Source organism: Tachysurus vachellii, chromosome 11 (assembly GCF_030014155.1).
Source record: "Tachysurus vachellii isolate PV-2020 chromosome 11, HZAU_Pvac_v1, whole genome shotgun sequence".
Classification (NCBI taxonomy): Eukaryota; Metazoa; Chordata; class Actinopteri; order Siluriformes; family Bagridae; genus Tachysurus; species Tachysurus vachellii.
In genome coordinates, this window is record NC_083470.1 from 9282174 (window position 1) to 9304771 (window position 22598).

Here is a 22598-nt window from a genome sequence, read left to right on the forward strand (position 1 = left end):
TAAAGTATTTTTTAATGAAATTGAAAAAAAAGTCACATTTTTATAGTTCAATCATCACAGGAAAGCTTTTTTTTTTAAGGTAGCATATTAGTTTAAGAGACGAGCCAGTGGGATATAATTGGATTGTATTTTTAAAAATTCTGTTTAATCCCAATTCAAGGAACATGTAGGGACATTAAGGAAGCCAAATCAGATCGGCATCAGACTACACATCCAGGCTCTGAAAGTCAGTGTAACGACATTAACATACATCCAGGGAAATTATACAGCTCTATTCATCCATCATCCAGAGCATTCCATCACTGTCTGCTACAGCAGCACAGACCTTGAGTAAACACAAATGGATTGTAAGCAAAGACTTAATCATTTTATGTCATCTATCAGTGAACTCATCTTTACAAATAGGACCTCTCCCTGAGCACACCCATCATTCTATCATGTGAACCTCTTCCTTGCAGACAGACAATACAAACTCCACCATTTCATCACAAATATCTACGTACATAAGGGAAAATAAATACTTTGATTTAGCAAGATGTAACTCAACCAAACAGCCTCTACATGATTGGCATTTCTTAATACACACACACACACACACATCTCTATCAGGTGGGAGACAGTTTCACGAGTGATGTGTTGCCATGTTTCCGGTTAAAGTTCATCTCCACCTTGCAAAAGCTTCCTGATCCAGCCATGTGAATGATCGCAAAAAAAGTGTTAATTTCCCCCCTGTATTGAGATATGGGACAAGTGTCATTGGTTACTGTATTGCTTTCAGTGATACAACACAACGCCACAATCTTTTGGTCCAGCAAAGTTAAATATGAATCCAACCACTATTCCCCTAGAAACACCTGGAGGTTAAACAAGTAGAATTGTCCATTTACTTGATGTTTTTTTTTTTCTTGAGGGTCTTGATCAAAGGCTCTAGATCTCTACATCAAGTACCAGGTTGTGGTGTTAAGAATGAAACTCTCAGTCTTCTGAGCAGTAAGTCTCTGGCACTGGTACAATACCAGCAGTCAGCCTTGCTACATTCAAGCTTGCTACATTACTTGAGTTACAGAAGGTCTCAACTAGAGAAGGACTGTATGTTTCGTGCCACACAGTTATTTTTGTGTACCTGGCTACCATATTTTCTAAAGAAATTTAGTTCTTTACCGGAATATAAAGAAAATTGTAGCTGCAACCCTGTTATACATCGAGACTCAGTGAACTTTCCCTAGATATCCAAACAGCTCACTGGCTATCTTCATATAATATGTGAAGACCTACAGTACCTCTTCCTGAAACACTTAAACTAGCACTTATGCCCCTTTTCCACCGAGGCAGTTTGAGTACTGTTTCAGAGTCAGAGCCTAATTTAAAATCAGTTCTTTCTTTTTCGACACCCAAAGCACCGGCTCTGAACCAGGAAAAGTGGTTCTTAAGTAGCTGGTCTAGACTTAAAAAACGCTTGTGTCAGGGGCTGGGTTACTGTGACCAACAAGACAAGAGAGAATGCGGTTAGCACCATTTTTTAAATCACTTTAAATCAGGGTTCGCCATGTTTGGATGCCAATGAAGGTTCACAAAGCCATGAACATTAACAGTAAAGCAACATCCGCAAAAGATGATGTGTTTGCCGCTGTTGCGCCTGTGTTGCTGTATAATGTTGTATACAGTGACGTAAGGCTTGGCTCTGTGATGGCTTTTGAGCCCATTTAAAAGGCAAACCGGTTCTACTGGAAGGCTCGCCAGTGTGTACAGTATATTAGATAAAAACCCTGAACAGAGTTTTAGGTTGATGGTATCTTAATTCTGTAACATAGTAACCCAGTGTTAATGTATTCACTGAGAGACTTTAAAGCACTTTTGCACTACCTACTATGTGTATTTGTAACTAGTCATTTTGGATACTTTACTCAAATCCTGTTACACCTCTATTAGTCTTACTGTACTTCACTTTAACTGTATTAAACCCTGTGCTTGGTGCTCCTTTACGTTGGGCTACCAAAATAAAAAAAAGAGGACACGACATATTTGATGGAACAATAAATGTATTCTTGAATCATTTTCCAAATGTCAGGAAAAATTGGGCCACTCTAAATAATTGAACAATACATAAAGAAGCAATGTCTGAATACAACATGGAATGAGAAGAGAGAAAGAAGAGACTAAGATTTCTGTACAAAGTCATACAAAATCAAATCGCTCCATCTTTCTCCCGGACACAGGAGGACATACTGCTAGAGGAAAAGGAAAGTCAGAGATGGAAGGAGAGATCTGTGTGCATACACAAAGTTTAAGAGCACAGGTGGGTGCGTTCTCGCTCGTCAGTCTCTGTCACAGATGCATGAAATGCAGAATACAGTACAGCGATGACGTCTGTTAACGTTGTTCCTTGAGCACTTGGCAAAAGTGTGTGTGTGTGCGTGCGCTCGCATGTTGGGACTCATAACAGCAGACAGCCGCTTCTCTTCTTGCGCTTGCGGACCTGCAGGGCTGCCCTGGTGGCCATCTCGAACACCTCCCGCACACCCTCTTTAGTTTTAGCAGAGCACTCCAGATAACCAAATGCACTGATCCTGTTAGCCATATCTCTGCCTTCCTCAGGCTTCACTGGCTCCTGAACACACACATAATAAGAAGATGTAAGGAGAAGAAAATGCTTCAGGATGTGCAGTTTCTGGAAAATAATCAACTTTGGGGTAATGTTCTATATTCTCCAGTAAATAAATCAAAAAAAGATAAAAGTATCTGTCCTAAGTAGTCAACATTTAAACAGAGACTTGATTGAGCTAGAAGGGAATTACACAGCAGACACACAGTGTATAGTATAATAGTATATAGCATTGGCTCCAATGGCACATTATACTGAATGCAAATATTCCACATGCAAGGCTTACATACTAACCAGGCTGTACATAATAATAGAATTATAAGTGTGAAAATTCAGCAATTTGTAAATAAATATTCTACATCCCATTCTAAATGTATATGTGCACACAGACAATCACATTTGAAGTAACTCCCTAGAGGATACGTGTAAACAGGAAACAGCTACATTTTCTTTTCCCAAGATGAGCACTGTAGACAGGAAGTGCTTTGTCTCCATCCCAATTTAAGACAATCTGCCATCATTGTTCAGACATTTCTAGTCATTATTGCCATGAGAACTTGCACACACACACACACACATATATATACACACACAATGTACCTGCTTCATCTTGGCCAGCTCTCTGCGAGTGTGTTCATCATTGCGCAGGTCTTTCTTATTCCCCACCAGGATGATGGGAACATTAGGACAGAAATGCTTCACCTCTGGTGTCCATTTCTCAGGAATGTTCTCTGCGTGGGTGCACAACACACTGTTAATGCCGGCACTCACAGGCTCTACCTAAGACCTTACACATAGCATATAGACAGAACACAGAGCAAGCATCCCTAAGATATTATATTATATAGGCAGAAAGAGTGTTGTGCCTTCAAGACAAGACTTGATATGGCAATAATCAGGCTTTAGGCTAGTATGTGCATGTGGATACATCCCCAGGGTAGTATTATAAAATGAAAGAAAGGAAAAAAAAAAAAAAAAGGATTGCAGATGTGATTATAGATGCCCAGAAAAATAAGATAAATAAATAAATGAAACTGAAATATTAAGAGGTACATTTATCATCAATTAATTTGCAATGCCTTATAACTCATGCAATGCGTGTATGTACACTAGGGGGCAGTGTCGTGTACACCAAAGCAAAACGCGAAAAACAAATAAATAACGAAAAGGAGAAATAATGGATGCAACTTTGTTTGAAAAAAAAAAAATAATAAGGAAGCTTTGTTTAATCGATTAGAAACCAAGTTAAAAAGTTTATTAAGTGTTTGTTCACATTGTGTCTGTATGAATCTAGTGGTGTTATAGCTCTGTGTTTACACTCACAATTCTAGCAAACACAGATCTTAACTAGATTTGTAAAGTTCGTCGTGACAAACTTTGATGTTGGCTTTGACGAGGTAAGTATTCGCAAAGGCCGGTGCTTTTTGGAGGCAAGTGGACATAAGGGTCAGTGTTACTTTTGGAGGCAAGTGGGCAGAAAGATAGGGTGCCAAAACATTTAGAGGGAAGTGGAGACCAGCATGTGACATCATCCAAATACTCCTGAGGAAGTTCCCCTCATTGTTCTGAGTGTTTTTGATATGTCACATGTCCATGTTGTAAAAAGTTTTTTGATTTTGCATATTTTAGGGGCGGGGCTGTGGCACAATCGAAAGGCCAGTCGGTACACCAATTTAAAAATTTGTTCAGAGTATTACCCTAAAGGAGCTGGCCGAGTTTGGTGTAGATAGTCGAAAGCTTGCTGAGTTATAAACCTCCAAATTTTATAATGGGAGTCTATGGGAAAAAAGGCCACTTTGAGACCCGGTACCGGAAGTACCGGTACTCGGATCGCTTAGAAAAGTCATAGCAACAAACTTCAGACCAGGATCTACAACATATCCGAATTTGGTGCATGCGGCTCGAAAGCGCTAGGCCGCATTAAATTTTATAAATTTTTGTCTAAGCTGAAATAGGAAAACAGAATGTTGGCTTCTACAAAGCCAACATAATAAGTTCTTATGGTCTGCATTGTGTCATTATGTTTGTATTTTCTTTTGCTTTGTGAACATTTGGCCCACTGCTGAATATAACTGATGACCCCTGGTGTGACGTGATGGTGTGAAGTACCTAAACTGTCAGGACTGTCTATGGAGAAACACATGAGGATGACGTCTGTGTCTGGATAGGACAGCGGCCTCAACCGATCATAGTCCTCCTGTCCTGCTGTGTCCCATAAAGCCAGCTCGACCTGAGAGAGAGAGCGACAGAGAGAGAGAGAGAGAAACACAGAAATTAATATGAAATAAATATGTATTCTCCTCATCATATCACCTTTTTCTCCACCCACCCATGTACAACAGCAGACCTTCTTCGCTGTCTGATCTACAACTGTTCCAAGCACTTCCATCACTAAAGAGCTGACAGATTTCTGGGCTGAAGAAATCAGTTTGATTCCAGCACCAAAGTTCACATGTTCTCATGAATAACATTAAAGGTAGCTGTAAAAAGACATGAAGTTAAATTCCATGTGAATCAGTGAGAGCCATTAACATGAAGCTAAACTGCAAATGTTAGGATACACATCATAAGCCCTGGTATTAGTATTTGTGTGGTAGGAGCTACGGAATATTTCTCTCATATTGCATGTAATCACGGTCTAGAAGGTTATACAGTCAGTGAGCACGTTATTAGAAACACTATACTAATCCTGATTAGGCTCTTCCTTTCTCCCAAAACAGCATCTTTCTTTGTGGCATGGAAAATGTTGGAAACTTTCCTTTGAGATGCTTGTCCAGATGCTGTTGACATGATTGCGTCACACAGTTCCTATACAAAAACCTTCAGGTGGTTCTGCATATCTTTCCAGCACAACCCAAAGCTGTTCTACTTTCTATCAGCTGCAGCCAGTCTCCTCTCTGCGGATGTTAGATGTTTTTTCTTTATTGCACCATTGTGAGTAAAATCCAGAGATTCTCCAGACTGATGCATGAATATCAAGAGATCAGCAGTTATTGAAATACAAACCAGCCCAACTGACCCTAACAATCATACCATCTATATCTCTGACATCACATTCATCTCATTCCCCCATTCTGAGGGTTGTTGTGAACACTGCTGGAAGCATCTGACCGTATCTGCAGGATTCTGTGCATCTGGACTGCTGCCATGCAATTAGATAATTGCATGAATGAGTAAATGTACAAATGTTTCTAATAAAGTGCTTCAACAGTGCATTTGTACCATGTAAACACAGGATCTAGTAGTAGTAGTAATGTGATTGTAGTAAAGTAGCAATTGATTAAATTATATTTTAAAACATTCTGCCATGAGAAACTCCCACAATGAATTATGTAACGTTTCAGCTCTTAAACTGGTGGAAATGCAAGTCAACACACACACACACACACACACACACACACACACACACACACACACACACACACACACACACACACACACACACACACACACACACACACACACACACACACACACACACACACACACACACACACACACACACACACACACACACACACACACACACACACAGAGAGAGAGAAGCACGCACACACACAGACGAGAGAGAGGGGAGAGACTCACAGACACACACACACACAGAGAGAGAGAGAGAGGGAGAGGGGAGAGACTCACAGACACACACACACAGAGAGAGAGAGAGAGAGAGACTCACAGACACACACACACACACAGAGAGAGAGAGAGAGAGAGAGAGAGAGAGAGACACAAACACACACACACAGAGAGAGGGGGGGAGACACAGAGAGAGAGAGAGAGAGAGAGAGAGAGAGAGAGAGAGAGAGAGAGAGAGACACAGAGACAGAGAAAGAGAGGGGGGAGACACTCACAGACAGACACATACACAGAGTGCATACAGAACCTTAATTAAGGAAGTGGGAGATACTCATGTCTACTTTCTAGAATGACACGTGCATGCCGTCTGATCGAGAAATGGGAGGCCTACCACAGGTCTAAGATCATACCGCATCTAGTCTCACTGCCTTTATTGCTTCTGAAAAAATGGTCAGAAACCTCAAAACCACAGGGTGAAAATGAGGTTAGTGATCTTACAGATACACAGCGGTCCTGCGAATTACCCCAGCACCCTTCCTCTTAACATTCTTGTGCTCTGTCTCACATCACTGTCACCCATTTCAGTTTCGCTGCACAGCACATAGCTCTGATTGTCCACTAGGTCATCGTCTCCAAATGGAAAGTTTGAAAATGAATCAAAAGCAATAAGCAGTTATTGTATATCACTTTCATCAGGAAGTCATCTGATGTACTGAATATCGCTGACTTTCTAGCAAGGACTCAAGGAGAATATAAATGGAGCAAAGTTGGGGAATTATATTTGGAGTATCTCATGCAACATGACGGAATATTTAGTTGAACATGTCAATTAAAAGGAACAGCTGCACGATATAAACAAAAACATGCTATAAAGTGAAGAACATGGTGAATAATACAATAATAACTACATCTACGCACAAATGGTGGTTTGGATATTAAAGAAATCTTTGAGAATGAATTCTGATCCTGAATCAAATGGAAAAGAATGAGATTGGATCTGGAACTGGACACATTTACATATAAAAGACACTTAATTGTATAATTTGTAAGGATTGACTATTATATTTGTACTGTACATGATTAATTTGGTGTGTGTTAGAGAGCTTACAGTTGAGGCCAAAATTATTAGCCCCCTTATGAAATTAGACAAAACTCTTGATTTCTCCATGGAAATGACCATTAACAACAAGTGTTTTATAGTGTATTTGTTTCCAAAATAACAAAGACAAAATCTCCACTAAGTTTGATTAGGATATTTAATTGAAATAGTGAGTTGAAACAAGAAAGGGCAAAAATGAAATGTCCAAAATTATTAGCCCCCGGTCATTAATAGTCAATAGTGAACCCTTTCTGAGCCACAACTGACAACAACCTCTTAGAGTAGTTCTTTACTAGGTTGGCACAGGTTTCCTGAGGGATTTTAGCCCATTCTTCCATTGCAAATTGCTCCAGCTGGTCCAAATTACATGGCTTCCGAGCATGGACATTGACTTTGAGCACTCACCACAAATTCTCAATAGGATTGAGGTCTGGGCTCTGTGCGGGCCACTCCAGGACCTTGGTTTTGGTATCCTTCAGGAACTGTTGGACCAATTTCGATGTATGCTTTGGGTCATTGTCTTGTTGGAAGACCCAGCGTTGACCTAAGGCTAGACTACGAGCAGATTTCTGCATATTATCCCTCAAAATGTCAACATAATTTTCTTTTTTCATGATGCCATGCACCCGAACAAGGCTCCCTGTGCCTGAAGCTGCAAAACAGCCCCACAGCATGATGCTGCCACCACCATGTTTAACAGTGGGAACTGTGTTCTTAGAGTTGAAGGCCTCACCCTTTCTTCACCAAACATAAGCAACATCCATGTGCCCAAACAGTTCCAGTTTAGTCTCATCAGACCAAAGCACAGACTCCCAAAACTCATCTTTACCTTTCAAATGTTCACGGGCAAACCTCAGTCTAGCTGTGATGTGCCGCTGTTTGAGTAAAGGGGTTCTTCTGGGACGATGGCCCTGAAGCCCACCACGATGAAGAGCCCTCACAACTGTGTTCCTTGAAACATCAACTCCAGAAGAGGCCAGGTCAGCAACAATCATCTTGGCAGATGTCTGGGGCATCTTGCTGATATCTCTGACTATTTTCCTCTCCAGGGTTCTTGAAATCTTGCGCTTACGACCACGCCCAGGTTTGTTTCTTACAGAATTTGTCTCCTTGTACTTGGCAATGATGCAACGTACGGCGGTTCTAGACACTGTGAAACGCTTGGAAATGGCAGTATAACCTTCCCCCTTATCATGAGTCTCCACTATCTTCTTTCTGAGCTCAAGACTGATTTCCTTTGTCTTTGGCATGGTGAGTAAAAATAGTCTCTCCCAATAATGTGTTCAAGTGCCCTGTTCCTTGGAGTCCTTTAAAGCTGATTGAATGCCCAGGTATTGTTAGGAAGCCAATTGACTGCACAGGTGTGGTTTGAAAACTGATTGATTAATTTGGTGTGTTTTGAAAGCTGATTGATTAATTGGGTGTGTTTTGAAAGCAAATATTCACAAGGGGCTAATATTTTTGACCACCCCATTTTCACTATATTTGATTATAAAGCAAGCCTATAAATGTATTTTATATTTCAAAATGTACCAAAAGCTACTAAATAGCACTGGTGAATGTTTGATTATATCAAGTTTTATCAATGCTACAAAAATTGGAAAGATCTTTAGGAAAATGTTCCAAAATTCCTGGGGGGCTAATAATTTTGGCCTCAACTGTATATGAAGATTTACGACACATGAGATTTGAGACGTTTTATGAAGAAATTTATATTAAATTTATATTAAACAGGGTGACAGCCGACCCGATCGTGTGCTGTCTGGGATGGTTTGACTAGAGAATACACTCCGGATGGGCTGCGAGTCCAGCACACCACATGCATACGTTCATATGCACACAGCAATTCACACTTACAAGAAAATTTATCTTGGTGAGGTCACCCAGTCAAATCACCCAGTGAGGTGTTTTAAAAAAGAAAAAAGCTCAGGATCGAAACAGGGACCTTGGAGCTGTGATGCAGCAATGTTACCTGCTGTGCCACTATTCCACACAAACACCAAGACACAGTATATAATCAAACTGTAATGTTGAACATAATTTAGTTCTGTAAAGTAGAACTCCCTACCCTAAAGCCATATAAACTTTAATGACTTTTACATGAAGTACATCTGTATTCTGTCTGTAGCACATTACGGTACAAAATGGTGATGATGATGATGATGGTGATGATGATGAATGATGCTCTACAAAAAGCTATAGTACAGATTTGCACACACTGCCCTGGTGTGATCTTCACCCAGTCTGCCAGCCCACTGACCATCTGACGCACTTCAATGCTATTTCCAAGTTCTATATACAAGGTCTCAAACCGACCTGCTCTGGTGGTAAACAAATTACCAAGCATAGGAACTGACAAAGGGCATCAGTGAAATCTCATGGCTGAGCGTAACATGCACCTGCTGCTGTAACTTAGCACTTCATCATAAAGAAAACCTCCACCAAAATTAAGAATTCAGCTGCACTCTGGTATAATGACGTATTCACAAACCCAAGCCGTATCGATTCAGAACTACTTCCAGAATACATACAAACAAAAGGCGGTCACGCTGAACAATTCCAAGGGGCAAAAATTCCATTACGTCAGCTAGCAGCAATGAAGCTGGCAATATCCTGTATATCCTGGAAATAACGGTTTCTTTAAACAAGCAAATATCCTTTACCGTTGAACCAAGAGTGTACTTGAACACCTGAGTTGACGTTGTATCCATTTTATGTCTTTAATAAAACATTCCCTCTGATACTAAGCATTAAATCGAGCGGTCTAATTGTGTGACCTTGTACAATACCTGGAGACGCTGTACAATATCACAGCATAGAATTAACTCAACATATAGTCGTTTCTGTCTGAGTGAGCACGAGTCGTTAAGTAGTACTCAGAGTGCAAAACACAGCTTATCCCGTTTCTGCACACTGCCATTAACAGTGTGGCACTGACTGGAATTTAGAACTTTATTTTTTCAATGCATTATATGTGGTTTATAAAATGGGACTAATGGTGAACGTTCTGTATGGTCTTGTGTTAGTGAAACACTGAAGCACAGCTGAACAAACCTGTTCAAGACACTGTGGGCATTAAAATACATTAATCTAATGGATCTGCACAGACAGCATGAGCTACTGTCAATAGTGGTGTTATTACAGAGCACAGCACTTTACATATACACCAATACAAACAACTAATATTATATATACATACTGTGTGTGTGTATATATCAATCAATCACCCACACACAATAATCAGTTTTATTTGGCATTATTTGGTGGTGCTGGGAAACACTGGGGATGTTTTTTTATAAAGTTTACAGGCGTTTGTGACAAATATAGAAAAGTATGACCGGCCAATCCATTCCATTAATACCGATCCGACATGTAAGGTAAATGTTGGTCTGATATGGACGCTCAATATCAGACGGACACTCTGTACTACAATGACATGCGGTTGATATGATTTATTCTACCGATACCAGAAACTCTACAAGGACGACACACTGGCACATTATGCAGAATGACAAATCTGATCGATGTGCTAAACTGGGCTGATACACTGCATCTGATCAACAACCAGTATCTGATCAACACACTGTACTGGACACTCAGTGACGCACCGTATGAGACGTCTGATTCCAATCAGAATTTTGCACTTCCCATAAACAAGGATATACGTTTATTATTGCAGTTTTATTAGTACATTTATTATTTATTATGTATTATTGAAATTAATAAATACACGAAGACAATTCCACATAAAAAATATAAACTTGATCCTGAAACATAGCAGGCTGTGAGCATGACAAAACACTTCAAAATGGCCTTTTAAGTCCATAATGTATGCAAGTCTACTCAAATGCAAAATTAAAAGAAAAACCTACTAAAAAAAAAAAATTAACCTACTAATAATAGCTACTTTTCACTCACCTGTTTGCCATCCACTTCGATGTCTGCGATATAGTTTTCAAATACAGTAGGTACGTAGACCTCAGGGAACTGGTCCTTACTGAAAACGATGAGAAGACACGTCTTCCCGCACGCTCCGTCTCCTACGATCACCAGCTTCTTACGGATGGCTGCCATTGCTGTAGATCAAGCAAAGAAACGACGGTTGTTAAAATAATAACGAGATGTCACTTTTCGAAATGGCCGACACACTAGTGGATTTGGAGCGTGTAAGGATAGAAAGCAAAATAAAGTATAATGAGGGGAAAGATATTCTGTAAGAACTACTGCTTTGCTCGATAGTAGCTATTTCAAACTCTGAGCCTGGCTTTCTTTGGCAGGAGTTTAGTTACTGCATGGCAACAGTTCAATTTATAAAAAAAAAAAAAGAAAAAAAAGAAAAAGAGGGAGACAGAGAGGGTCAGAGCTGGACCTAGTTCCACAGACACTAAAGAGGGGAAATTAAATCAAATTGAATAAATAAACAAATAAATAAAACTGGTTGGTGAGTTTCTGCCCTGCCCTTTTTTCTTTAATCTGTTCTTGGAGTGAGAACTTGTGGAAATCAAGGACACGATGGCCTGAAAATGTCTTATCCAGAGCATAGAAACACACAGACCCTTAAATAGATCCACTGCAAGCAGGTATCCAAATTTTGGAGTGTATACGGTATCTCCAGGATAATGCGGACGGACACACACACACACACACACATACACACACAACCTGTTCATACTGTTTCACCTCAGCTCTAAAAGCTGCATGCTGGCACAGGAAAAATGGTCAGGAACACTGTGATTGTGAATGCTTCTGGTGGCAGCCAAGTTAAAGGGCAGCAGAGCTGTAGTGCCTTTCTAATGTTAATAGATGTTCCCCAAGTGGAGGAAGGTAGAAAAAGAGATTCCATTCCAAAGCAAAGTCACATGTACTATACAATACACAAACAGTATTGTTTCTCATGGACCACAAAGAAAAGCCAAGCCTTTGTTGTTGAAAAACAGAATAACTACTAAAGCTATTCATTAACACTTCTGATCGAGTGGTGATTAAAAGATTAAGGATTTAACAATAAAAGATAAACAAAGAGGAAACTAAACGCAACACCTATTAAATCTAGAAGCAACACATCTATTAAATAACAGATTCAGATTCTCAAATTCTAAGGGCTGTGATTGGATAGTGGTTACATGTCAGTGTTCCACTACTGCAACACAGTGAGGAAAAGGAAATGCAATGTAGCAGGATCTAAAATAAACAAATGAAAACCGATCCCGTGCTGAAAACAAGCACAACAAGCACAGTGAAGGTTTTCATAGGGGCAGCTATAATACAACAACCCTGGAGAAACAGTGGCAGCTTGGTGGTGCTGGGGCTTGAACTCTGATCGACAGCCCAGACCATTAACCACTCTTTCAGAAATCTTAGTTGGTGGCGATTGACGTTGTTCATGTTGCGTGTTTGAACTGCAAATGCTCTACGACAAGATGTTACTGTGTATAAGCTCAGGCAGAGTTACCACCCACAGTACATGACATTGAAAGCACTGAACTGTGTCTGTTGAGAAATTCCATGCATTTTTACGTTTTTGTTTTTGCCGAATGCCAGAGTCCTGCCCAGATAGCGTTCCTCCTACACGGCTCAAGTTAGTCAAGCGGTGGCTGCAAATGATTTTCCTGTCCCTGGATATGCTTGTTTTCAGAGCTCAGAGAAACTGCATGCACCATTTGTGCCATCCTAAAGTCATTGCTACACGCATGCATTGTGGGAAATCTGTTCAGGATGCAACACACACACACACACAATCACCCCTACCTGACCAAAATAGTTTGATTGCGTGACGGGGTTTAAAATGGGATCAAATCCTACAGTGTATTATATCCACACAGTAAAGGACTTCCATAAGTAAATGGTCAAGCAACCAGGAAACCGGAAGCACAAGATGCCTTTCTGATGGTCTGGAAAACATTAATAATGATCACAGCAGCCAGTGAACACAAGCACTGTAAGACTTTAGTGACATTTTAGATCAAAAGTTTGTACATAGTGTAATTGCTATCTTCTGAAATATCTAATCCATTTTATCGGCCCATGGTATCAGGACCATGGTATCAGCCACAAAAGCATAAATAAATAAATAAACCTCTCTGTCTCCTGTTGTATATTGGTTATAAAGCAATGTTACTGTCTGGTTTCTATGATATAGTTCACTTTTGTAATGGGGCTGGATTTCAATACTCTCTCTCTCTCTCTCTCACTCATTTTCTACCGCTTATCCGAACTACCTCGGGTCACGGGGAGCCTGTTCCTATCTCAGGCGTCATCGTGCATCAAGGCAGGAGACACCCTGGACGGAGTGCCAACCCATCACAGGGCACACACACACACACACACTCATTCACTCACGCAATCACACACTACGGACAATTTTCCAGAGATGCCAATCAACCTACCATGCATGTCTTTGGACAGGGGGAGGAAACCGGAGTACTCGGAGGAAACCCCAGAGGCACGGAGAGAACATGCAAACTCCACACAAGGTGGAGGCGGAAATCGAACCCCCAACCCTGGAGGTTTTAGGCAAACATGCTAATCACTAAGCCACCGTGCCCCCGATTTCAATACTGTTAAGCATTAATTACTTTAGAGCTTTTAAACACACAGACACACCAAAGTACAAACAACTACAATCTATGCAAATAAAAGGTGCTATTACAGTAAAATTGCATTAACAACTGGATCCAGATGTTGTTTTCCAGTTTCTTGAGTGTTTGGTTCAAGCTCAGCTCTTAAAAACACTGAGTAACGAGCGCTCTTGTAATTGCCACCTTTTTAACAGATGAAACATGTTTACTCATCAAAAACTGTGTGGAAAAAAAGAACATTAGCCATTTCTTACAGCTGTGTCTATCCAAAAGGTTCAGGCTCATTCGTACATTAATGATCACACTGTAGTGTAGTGTAATCAAATATTAAAATGAAAAATTAATGAATGCAGGAGGAAAAAAAACAAAAAAACGATGAAAGCAGAACCCTACTGGCATCGTCACTGGTTGATATCTTTCAAAATGACCAACTACTAAATCGTTATATCCAAATACAGGCACAAGGAGGAAAAAAAAAAAAGGAATAGGTTTGAAAAACCATTGGCTCAAAGAGAAATAAAATGAGTAGAAACGACCTAAAACAGGTCACAGCTCTCTCTCTCTCTCTCATTCAGAGAGAGAGAGAGAGAGAGAGAGAGAGTGTGTGTGTTTGAGAGAGCCCGCGAATGTTCCTGGTGATAGCGTCCCAGTTTCACACACACACATTCATCACACTGTCACTCTCGTGCAGAAAGTCTTAAATTATGGCCGGCTCTGCTTGCTACTGCGCACCGGTGACTTTTAAACCACCAGCGGAGCTTTACTGCAGATTGGACACAAACCGTCTCCTCACAATTGCCGCGACGCAAATGAGAAACAAGTGCCTCATAAAAAGCCTCGTCCTTTTCTGCTTGACCTTGTTCTCCACTATAGCATGCAGAAAAAAAATAGAGAAAAAGGAAAAAGCCAGAAAGGTCATACTGTGCATGCTTAACAACCCTTCTACCCTCCTACTTGTTCAGTGTGGGGTCTTCATACACAAATGCACTACCACAAGAATTACTAATACAACCTGATGTGATGGGGATTTCCATTTCACACCATCTATGCATTATATGTGTACGAGTGTGTTAAAAAGGAAAGCGTTAAGTGTTGTCTGTATGCAGTAGGATTTAACTGGACTGTGGAGAAGTGGGTGTTCTGATAGGAGTGAACTCAGCGTTTTTCCTGGTGAAAGGTGGGGGTGGTGGGAAAGATGGAGCTGAATCAAGACATGATATTACTGCTTAATAGCTTTTTTCTCCCAACCCACACATTCATAGTGATGTCGTTTAGAGCTGGAGTAAAAAGTTGTTCAGTTAATTGCAGGTCACACAAACACCAAGAAGCAAATTACACGACGCAATTAAACGTGCAAAAAAAGACCAGAAATCGGCGTGTTTTATTTTTACCTCCCCGGACAGAACACTAACAAACAAAAAAACCCAGACACACACACCAGAACAACAATAATAGATGGGGGGGGAACACACAAGGTGTAGTAGTAGTTAAATTTTGTCGTGTATCTATCAGCACCAGCACACAATGACATTCCGGTTGCTCTTTTCTAAGCTCTGTGTTTAAGCTCAAGAGAGGAAAAACAACAGAATGGGAAGCACTGAGCTCACTTCCTGTGCTGTACACTCCCTTCCTGCATCCAACGAAAGGTCAGAATGAGTCATTAGAACAAAGGCAACTAACACTGCTAACAAGAAAACCTTGGAATTTCCTTAGCGTATTTGTTGAAATTTCTTTCTAAAACAGTAAGACAAGTCAGGGGTAATGGCTGCTTACTAAATTACAAGTTTCTTTACATTTTGTCACGTGCCGATTGCGACTCCAATAAGAAGAGCTAGCAGTCAGAGAAGGTGCAGACAAGCATGTTATATCACAGGACAGCTAAAGCACAAAGTAACGCACAAACTGCTCTCTTCCACTTACATCAACTCACAGATTTTAGACCGTAACAATTGCAGGGTGAATGTTTTCCTGTTGCACCACTCAGAGGCAGGTCCTGAACTATAAACTGAAACAGTTTGTCGACGTGGATCTGTACGTGGACCAAATCCTCTTTTAACAGCTTCAGCACTTCAGTAATTCAGAATCCCCCCTTGGATATTTTACAGCCCATTCCCACACAGAGTGATGCAGGTTGTTTCTTAAGTATGCAGCGTGCCAAAAAAGTGGGCAGGCTTGATCAGAGTAGACCGCTGGTCCGAACTGGACCCACAGCACGAATCATTCTGTCAGGAGAAAGAATGGACCCGTTTATGAGAATCATAAGGCAGGAAACGACATCATGAAAAGGACCTCTAAACTAACAGAAACGTTCCCGAACGAGCCAAAATGTCTGAAGTTTCCCAGTACACAATAACAAAATAGAAACACGGACCTGAAAGGGGATTTCACAAACATGCTGTCATTATGATGAACTGCATGCTGAGGCCAGAGGGACGGACCGGTTACAGCTAGAAAAACTGCAAACCTGGGCAAATATTGTGTTCCCATTGGTCAGTCCAATGAGATTCAACAATAAAGTGTAAAATGCTGAACGCTGCCTACACACTCACTCTCATTCATCCTTCCATCCATCGCTTTCATCCTTCCATCCTTTTTCTCCACAGCTGGAGATACAATAAGCCAGGAAAGGTCTCGTCTTCTCCCAGAGAAAGCAGACATGTTAATTTTTCTTCAGAAAAATTGCTAACTGTTTTGCTAAGTTGTAATTCTGGATGTTAAATTTGATGTTGGATTTATTTTAATTTAAATTGATAAGAATTGAAATGCTCTGTTTAAAATATTTAAAGATTTTCTGTTTAAAATATGATTAATAAACACAAATGGAATTGTTTAAGTATTGTGCATTATTTTTCACATTTCTTTTATTATGGAATCGGAATCAGAACCGGGAATCGTAAGGCAGAACTGGAACCGGAATCGGAACCAGAAAATTTCTTTTGATACCCAACCCTATTCAAGACATGTGATGCACTTTTAATCAGGTTCTATACGAACTACTCAACTTTCTTTTTGGGGCCATAAAATATCATCCACAACGATTAACGTAATCCATCATGTTTGTTCCCCCTCCAGTACTATTTTTGAAAGCACAAATAAAATTCCCATTTTATTCTGAACACATTAAATTCTAGTACTTGGCCAAGAATGAAATATTGCAGACCAGCATTTTAAAGGTTCAGTCTTTCATACAAACAGAACTGATGTGTGACATGGCAGGAAGATTGGAGATTCATGCAGCTTGTCGTGATCTTGGCTGAAGTTTGTCATATCTCATGTGTTCTGTAAGCTGACTGGAGTCAGTGAACGGGCATGTGGTAGCCTAGTGGTTAAGGTGTTGGGTCATCAATCGGAAGGTTCTGAGTTCGATCCCAGGTCCACCAAGCTGCCACTGTTGGGTCCCTGAGCAAGGCCCTTCACCCTCAATTGCTCAGTTGTATAAAAAAAATGAGATAATGTAAGTCACTCTGGATAAGTGTGTCTGCCAAATGCTGGAAATGAACGTTACTGTCAACAAGAAAGTTAAGTTCGGTCTATTCTGTATGACTTTGGCAGTCAGTCAGTGCGATTTGGACAGTAAGTTACAGGCTGTAACTTGTGTTAAAGCTTCAACAGATTTTTTAATACAAATTGACAGTTACTTGATGCAAGGAATGCAGTGCATGCAGCCAATAACCAGTTTCAGTCCATATCTTTTTGAGGCTTGTATTGCTTTGAGAACAAGTCTTGAGGATAAACCCAGCTACCAGTTGGAGAAAATTGAGCAAGCTTTTTTTTATTATTATTTTTTAGCCAAAATGTTTAGTGTTGTTAAAAGGTTTGTATTGTATAACATGGATTCTTTCAATAGCAAAACACTCAAACAAAACGCTCCCTGTGCTCCAGAGCAAATACTCTCGTCCACTCAGAGTATCCATCTATTAGTTTTAGTGGTTTATGCAAGAGCTGTGAAGGCTGGTCAGAGTCTGGTGTGTGTACGTGTGTGTAGACTAAGGTGCTTGGGATAGTGCCATTAAACAGTACATTCAGCACAAGAGCAGGCTTCTGGTTTCCTCCTGTGAAAGCAAAACAACACACTTCCTGATCCTGGGAGTGGTGCTTGGCAGTGTGCTTTCATGCTAGGGCTTCCACACTGAAAATAACAGAAGGGTGGGACTCTTCCAAAACACACAGCACAGTTTTCAGCCAAAAACCTAGAGATCCAACTGCCACAGATCCCAGAGATTCTCCTGCGAGATGTACAGCCAGGCATCATTTGAAAGCCATAAGACATGAAAGAGCGAGAAAGAGGATGTTTCATTACAGCTGTTAATCTATAATAACTGGCTCAAACTCGATTATGGGAAAGAATGCAATTTCAATTCTGTTAACAAGGGGATTTGATAGTTGCATTTCAAAAGACCTCCCAGATCTTCTCTGGTCAGCAGAGGTTCAACCAAAGGGACGCACAAGTTCCTCGCGCCAAAGGGGAAGGTTACTGGAGTGTCCCGCAGTGTTCTTCAAATACTTCAAAGTCAACTGCAGGAGTTTAAAGAACAAAAAAGGATGGCGTGATGGAACAGCTGGCAGAGAAAGCACTGGAGATGATTTATGGTTTAAAGCTTTAGCTGATTTCTCCATTAAAACAATAATGACTGGTTTGAGTTTATATGATACAATCTAATCTATAACCTAATCTAGCCCATGCAACTCAAACGAGGAGCTGAAATCGTCACCATATACCCCGGGGCAATAGGAATGCCATAGATGCTCCTGGGAGTCAGTGTGCTGCAGGCTCTGAACACACAATGTAAAAAGTCTGATGTCAGTATGAAGTCCAGTGCTCACTGACATGAAGTAGAACACGCAGGGGTCTGACAGTGCTGCCAAATCATTACATGCCCAAATCCTTCCAGGTGCAAAATGATGTAGCTATATGTAGATTTTAGACTGCTGAAGAAACGAAGTGAACTGTGCTGTTCAGGAGGAGTTCACCAGGTATGTCTCGCTGCAACTTGGTCACATTTATTACAGAAATGCACCAGCCCCTATACTGAAAGGTCTGTCTCATGGGATAGATCCTGATTTGAGTGAGATCTTGTTTAATCAGTGATTCAGATGAAACAATTTAAGACCTTTTCAATGTTCAGCATTCAGAGTCGATGCACGTGCAGTGAAATCTGATTGAAACTTTACATATGCTGAAGCTAGAGGTCAGAAAGTGTACAAAAGTAATTGCAGGGCTACACACCTTCCTAACTTTCCTTTTAGCTTCAGGACAAAATAACTAATTACAGACTGACACAGAGAGACAGACATGAGCACAGACCGAGATAGAGAGATACACAGATCAACGGTTTCTTAACTCTATACGCAGCAAGTTGCATCTTTCTCATACAGAAACTGACATCAATTTCAACTAACCTACTGGAAGGAATCAAAAGTATTTAATGAGCTATAAAAAATGTATTTAATGAGGAGACGCTACCCCATCAATATTGTGCTAATGTTTGAGCTCAGCTGAGGTAATGATTCAGAGCTCATCAGGGAGCCGCACATGAGGTTCTCTTCCTCTCAGATGGATGAGAACATCCAGCCATGACGCTTAGTTACAACTGTTAGAATGAAAGCTTCAGCAAACTTGAGATCTCATCTGTACTGTATGGTTAAATGCATCATATTTACTACCATCCTCGATATGAACCGGAACCAGGAAACAGAACAAAATGAGGACAGCACTGCAGAGTGTTTATTTTCCCAGCTTGATTTAATCAGGGCATAGGCTATTGAAAAACTGCTAGGCAATGATGTTGCACTATATAATAAACTAAATTTAACCAGGACAAATGCTTCTTTGGGGATATTCTTGACAGCATCATGGCTGTGCTCATTGCTCTTAATGTGTCACCTTGCATGAAGTGAGCTTTTCCCCTCACAGGGTAGAAACGAGATCTGAGCAAAGGGGGTGCAATAAAATTTCAGTTTACTGTCTAACTTAAATCAGTTTAGCTCACAGCTCCTGACAGCAACTTCAGAAGGCGATGTCTGAGTTAGTATTTTAGACGCCAATTGGAGTATTGTGTCTTTTGTTTCTTGTTGTGGGAGGACAACTCCAGCTCCCCTGTGTTGATAAGGAAAGGAGGATACATCGCAGCAGCCCCATTAACAGTCACATTGTGCATGTTTGCAGTGTAATTACACCATACTCAAATCAGCTATCTGCAGTGCATCCATTAATGAAAAGCGGTCATCATAAATTAGGCTAAACATGCAGAGGTCACATACTTCAAAAATAAGCAAGTGCTTGTATGTTGCTGAGCTTGGAGGTATGGGCAGCACCTCCCCAGACGGCCGAGATGTTTTGCATGACTCGGAGGTAGAGACTAAAGATTTGAAAATGTAATAAATCTTTGGAAAATAGGCATGTAACCGAATACATGAGCACACATGTGGGAAGTACACTATTCGTTTTGCTCTTCGTTTCAATGCTTGGTGAAAGCTTAGGCCCTGAAAGCTTCAGCAACAAATAAAATTAAGGCAGCGCTTTTACTTTTAAACAAAAGTTCAGTAACGTAGCAGTTTGTTTAACCGCAGGATCGCAATGGTTTAAATCAGGCAACTATGTTTACATTTTAGGAACTTCCCAGAGCATCCTTGCAAAAAAAAAAAAATTAGAAATAGAGTTTAGGCCACAACCACTCTGGGTTTATAAAAACAAAAAGATAAAACAGATCTGCGGACGATTAAACAGAAGAATATAGTGTTACCCAGTCACAGATAAGGACTGATGTGATCACACCCTTCTGCCGACGAGCTGATATTAATCAAGCTTCATCACTCCAAGATTAACTGTGAGAAGACAGTAATATTTCAGACTTTACCAAGTTTGGTTATATTTTGAAAAGACAGTAGACAGTAACATGAATCTGGCAAGATCTGTGGGAAAAATAGTCAATGCCTAATCCCTGACCCAAAAATAAATAAATCACCACATACTTCAAACAGTAATTTAAGTCCAGCCCAATAACATCATGTCCCTCTTATTGAACATACTATCCAGTAAAGGAGCTACAGCCATCTACAAAAGAAGGCGAATGTCGTACTGATGGTGTGTTCTAATGCGTTTCTTTTCAAAGCAAATTGTTCCGATGTTATCACCGTATGTTATTGGGAAAAAAATAAAGGTGTGGAGGATTGGGCATGGTCTAGCGCTATTTTGAGAATAGAGGGAGGAGCCAGGAAGAGTGGGAGGTAAAGACTTACTCCTGTGGGGGATTTTATTTATAAGTGGTGTGTTTCAGTGAGCGACAAGGAGAGACGAGCAGAAAAATGAAGAGCTGTGCCAAGTCTTCCTTCGGTTTCATAATTCCTGAATAACCTACAAGTGTCACAGAGGGGGAGAAAAAATAAAAAAATTAAATAAATAACTAAATAGTCAAATGTATCTAGGACGAAAAGACCTAAAGATGGACAGCAGATTTACAGTCTGTACATTGTTTTTGGCTTTAGATTTCTGGATAAAGTTTTAAAAAACACTAGCTGAATTCAGCTTTATTTGTTCCCGAAAGTCCCTATAAACATCATCAGGAATAAACCTTGAGACCGTATTGTGATTAAGGGGACTAACATGAGCATGATGTATGTAGTTTGTGTTTACAGCAAGATAGTTTCAGTCAACTGATGTGTCTCTTTGTTGGGTGGCAAACAAGTAAAACATGTTTTCCGGTATGCTTTATGCTCTTCTTTAAATGTTTTGTGTGTGTGACTATGACATGCCCTCATGTACACGTCTTTATTACTGTGAAGGAGCTTGCTCAGTCAAAACATTGAATTCCCAGACAAAACACAAGCTTCGCTTAAAAAAAAAAAAAAAAGCTTGCCATGGTGACAGGAAAAAAGGTGTGTAACTCACTGCACAATGTTTGAGAAACATCCATCCAGAGTGAGGATAAGTAAATATGTTCAAGAAGTTCAAGTAGGTAAGAAGGCATTAAGGGACAGTGACATCCGCTTGTGGGTAACTTAACTCCTTTGCCCCAAGCTGAATAACAAACTGATATGAACTGAGGTGGAGGGTTATATAACTGTAGTCTAATCACGCAAACAATGCTAAAAGAGCTTCCATACAAAGGTGTTCTTCACACCCTGTTCACAGTCACCTGCTGTCTTGAACAAAAAGGAAACAGATCTACACAAAACGTTATCTCGTTACAATTCCTGCTCGACAATGTTAACATACTCCCTTCCCGTTTGCTCAAATTAAAACTAAACACATCCTTCCTTTAAAAGCTGTTAAGTATTAAGTCACCATTAACTCTTGAACACGCGTAATCAAGCCATTAATGAACAATGTGCAGTGTGAGAATATGGTACGCCATGAAGTGGTGTACTTGGGTCCTGACCGATCTAAACCTTATTGCAGACCAAGGTTTTCCAAGCAGAACATTGCTCAGAGCATCACACAGCCTCTGCCTGCTCATATTCTCACCATAGTGCATCTTTTTCCCAGGTTGTCGTGAGTCATGAGACTGGGGCACTTTTTTTTCTCCCCCTGATGCTCACATGCCCATTGTAGCTTGTTTTGGTGGTGGACATGAGCCAGCATACTGTAGGCACTAATGCATTAAGCCCGACTCACAGTGTGCGATTTTTTATAATCCTTCGCGGTTGTTGCTGGTCAGTGTAGGATCTCAGTTGTCATCATGTCAGACTGTACGACACTCAAGATGCGTAAAAATCGGACACACACAAGAAGACTTGTCTGGGG

The 22598-nt window shown here is 40.5% G+C and overlaps 1 protein-coding gene across 1 annotated transcript in view; it reads right to left on the reverse strand.

Moving 5' to 3' along the window:
- Positions 1–2021: 2021 nt before the first annotated feature.
- The window catches only part of rhocb (ras homolog family member Cb), a 31515-nt gene continuing 10938 nt past the window's right edge, over positions 2022–22598 (reverse strand). The window contains exons 2-5 of the mRNA XM_060881053.1: positions 11196–11353; positions 4712–4832; positions 3203–3333; positions 2022–2608 (exon numbers count right to left, since the gene is read on the reverse strand). Of these exons, the coding sequence (XP_060737036.1) occupies positions 2435–2608; positions 3203–3333; positions 4712–4832; positions 11196–11351 (582 nt within the window). The 5' untranslated portion in view covers positions 11352–11353 and the 3' untranslated portion in view covers positions 2022–2434. The remainder of the gene's footprint in view (positions 2609–3202; positions 3334–4711; positions 4833–11195; positions 11354–22598) is intronic.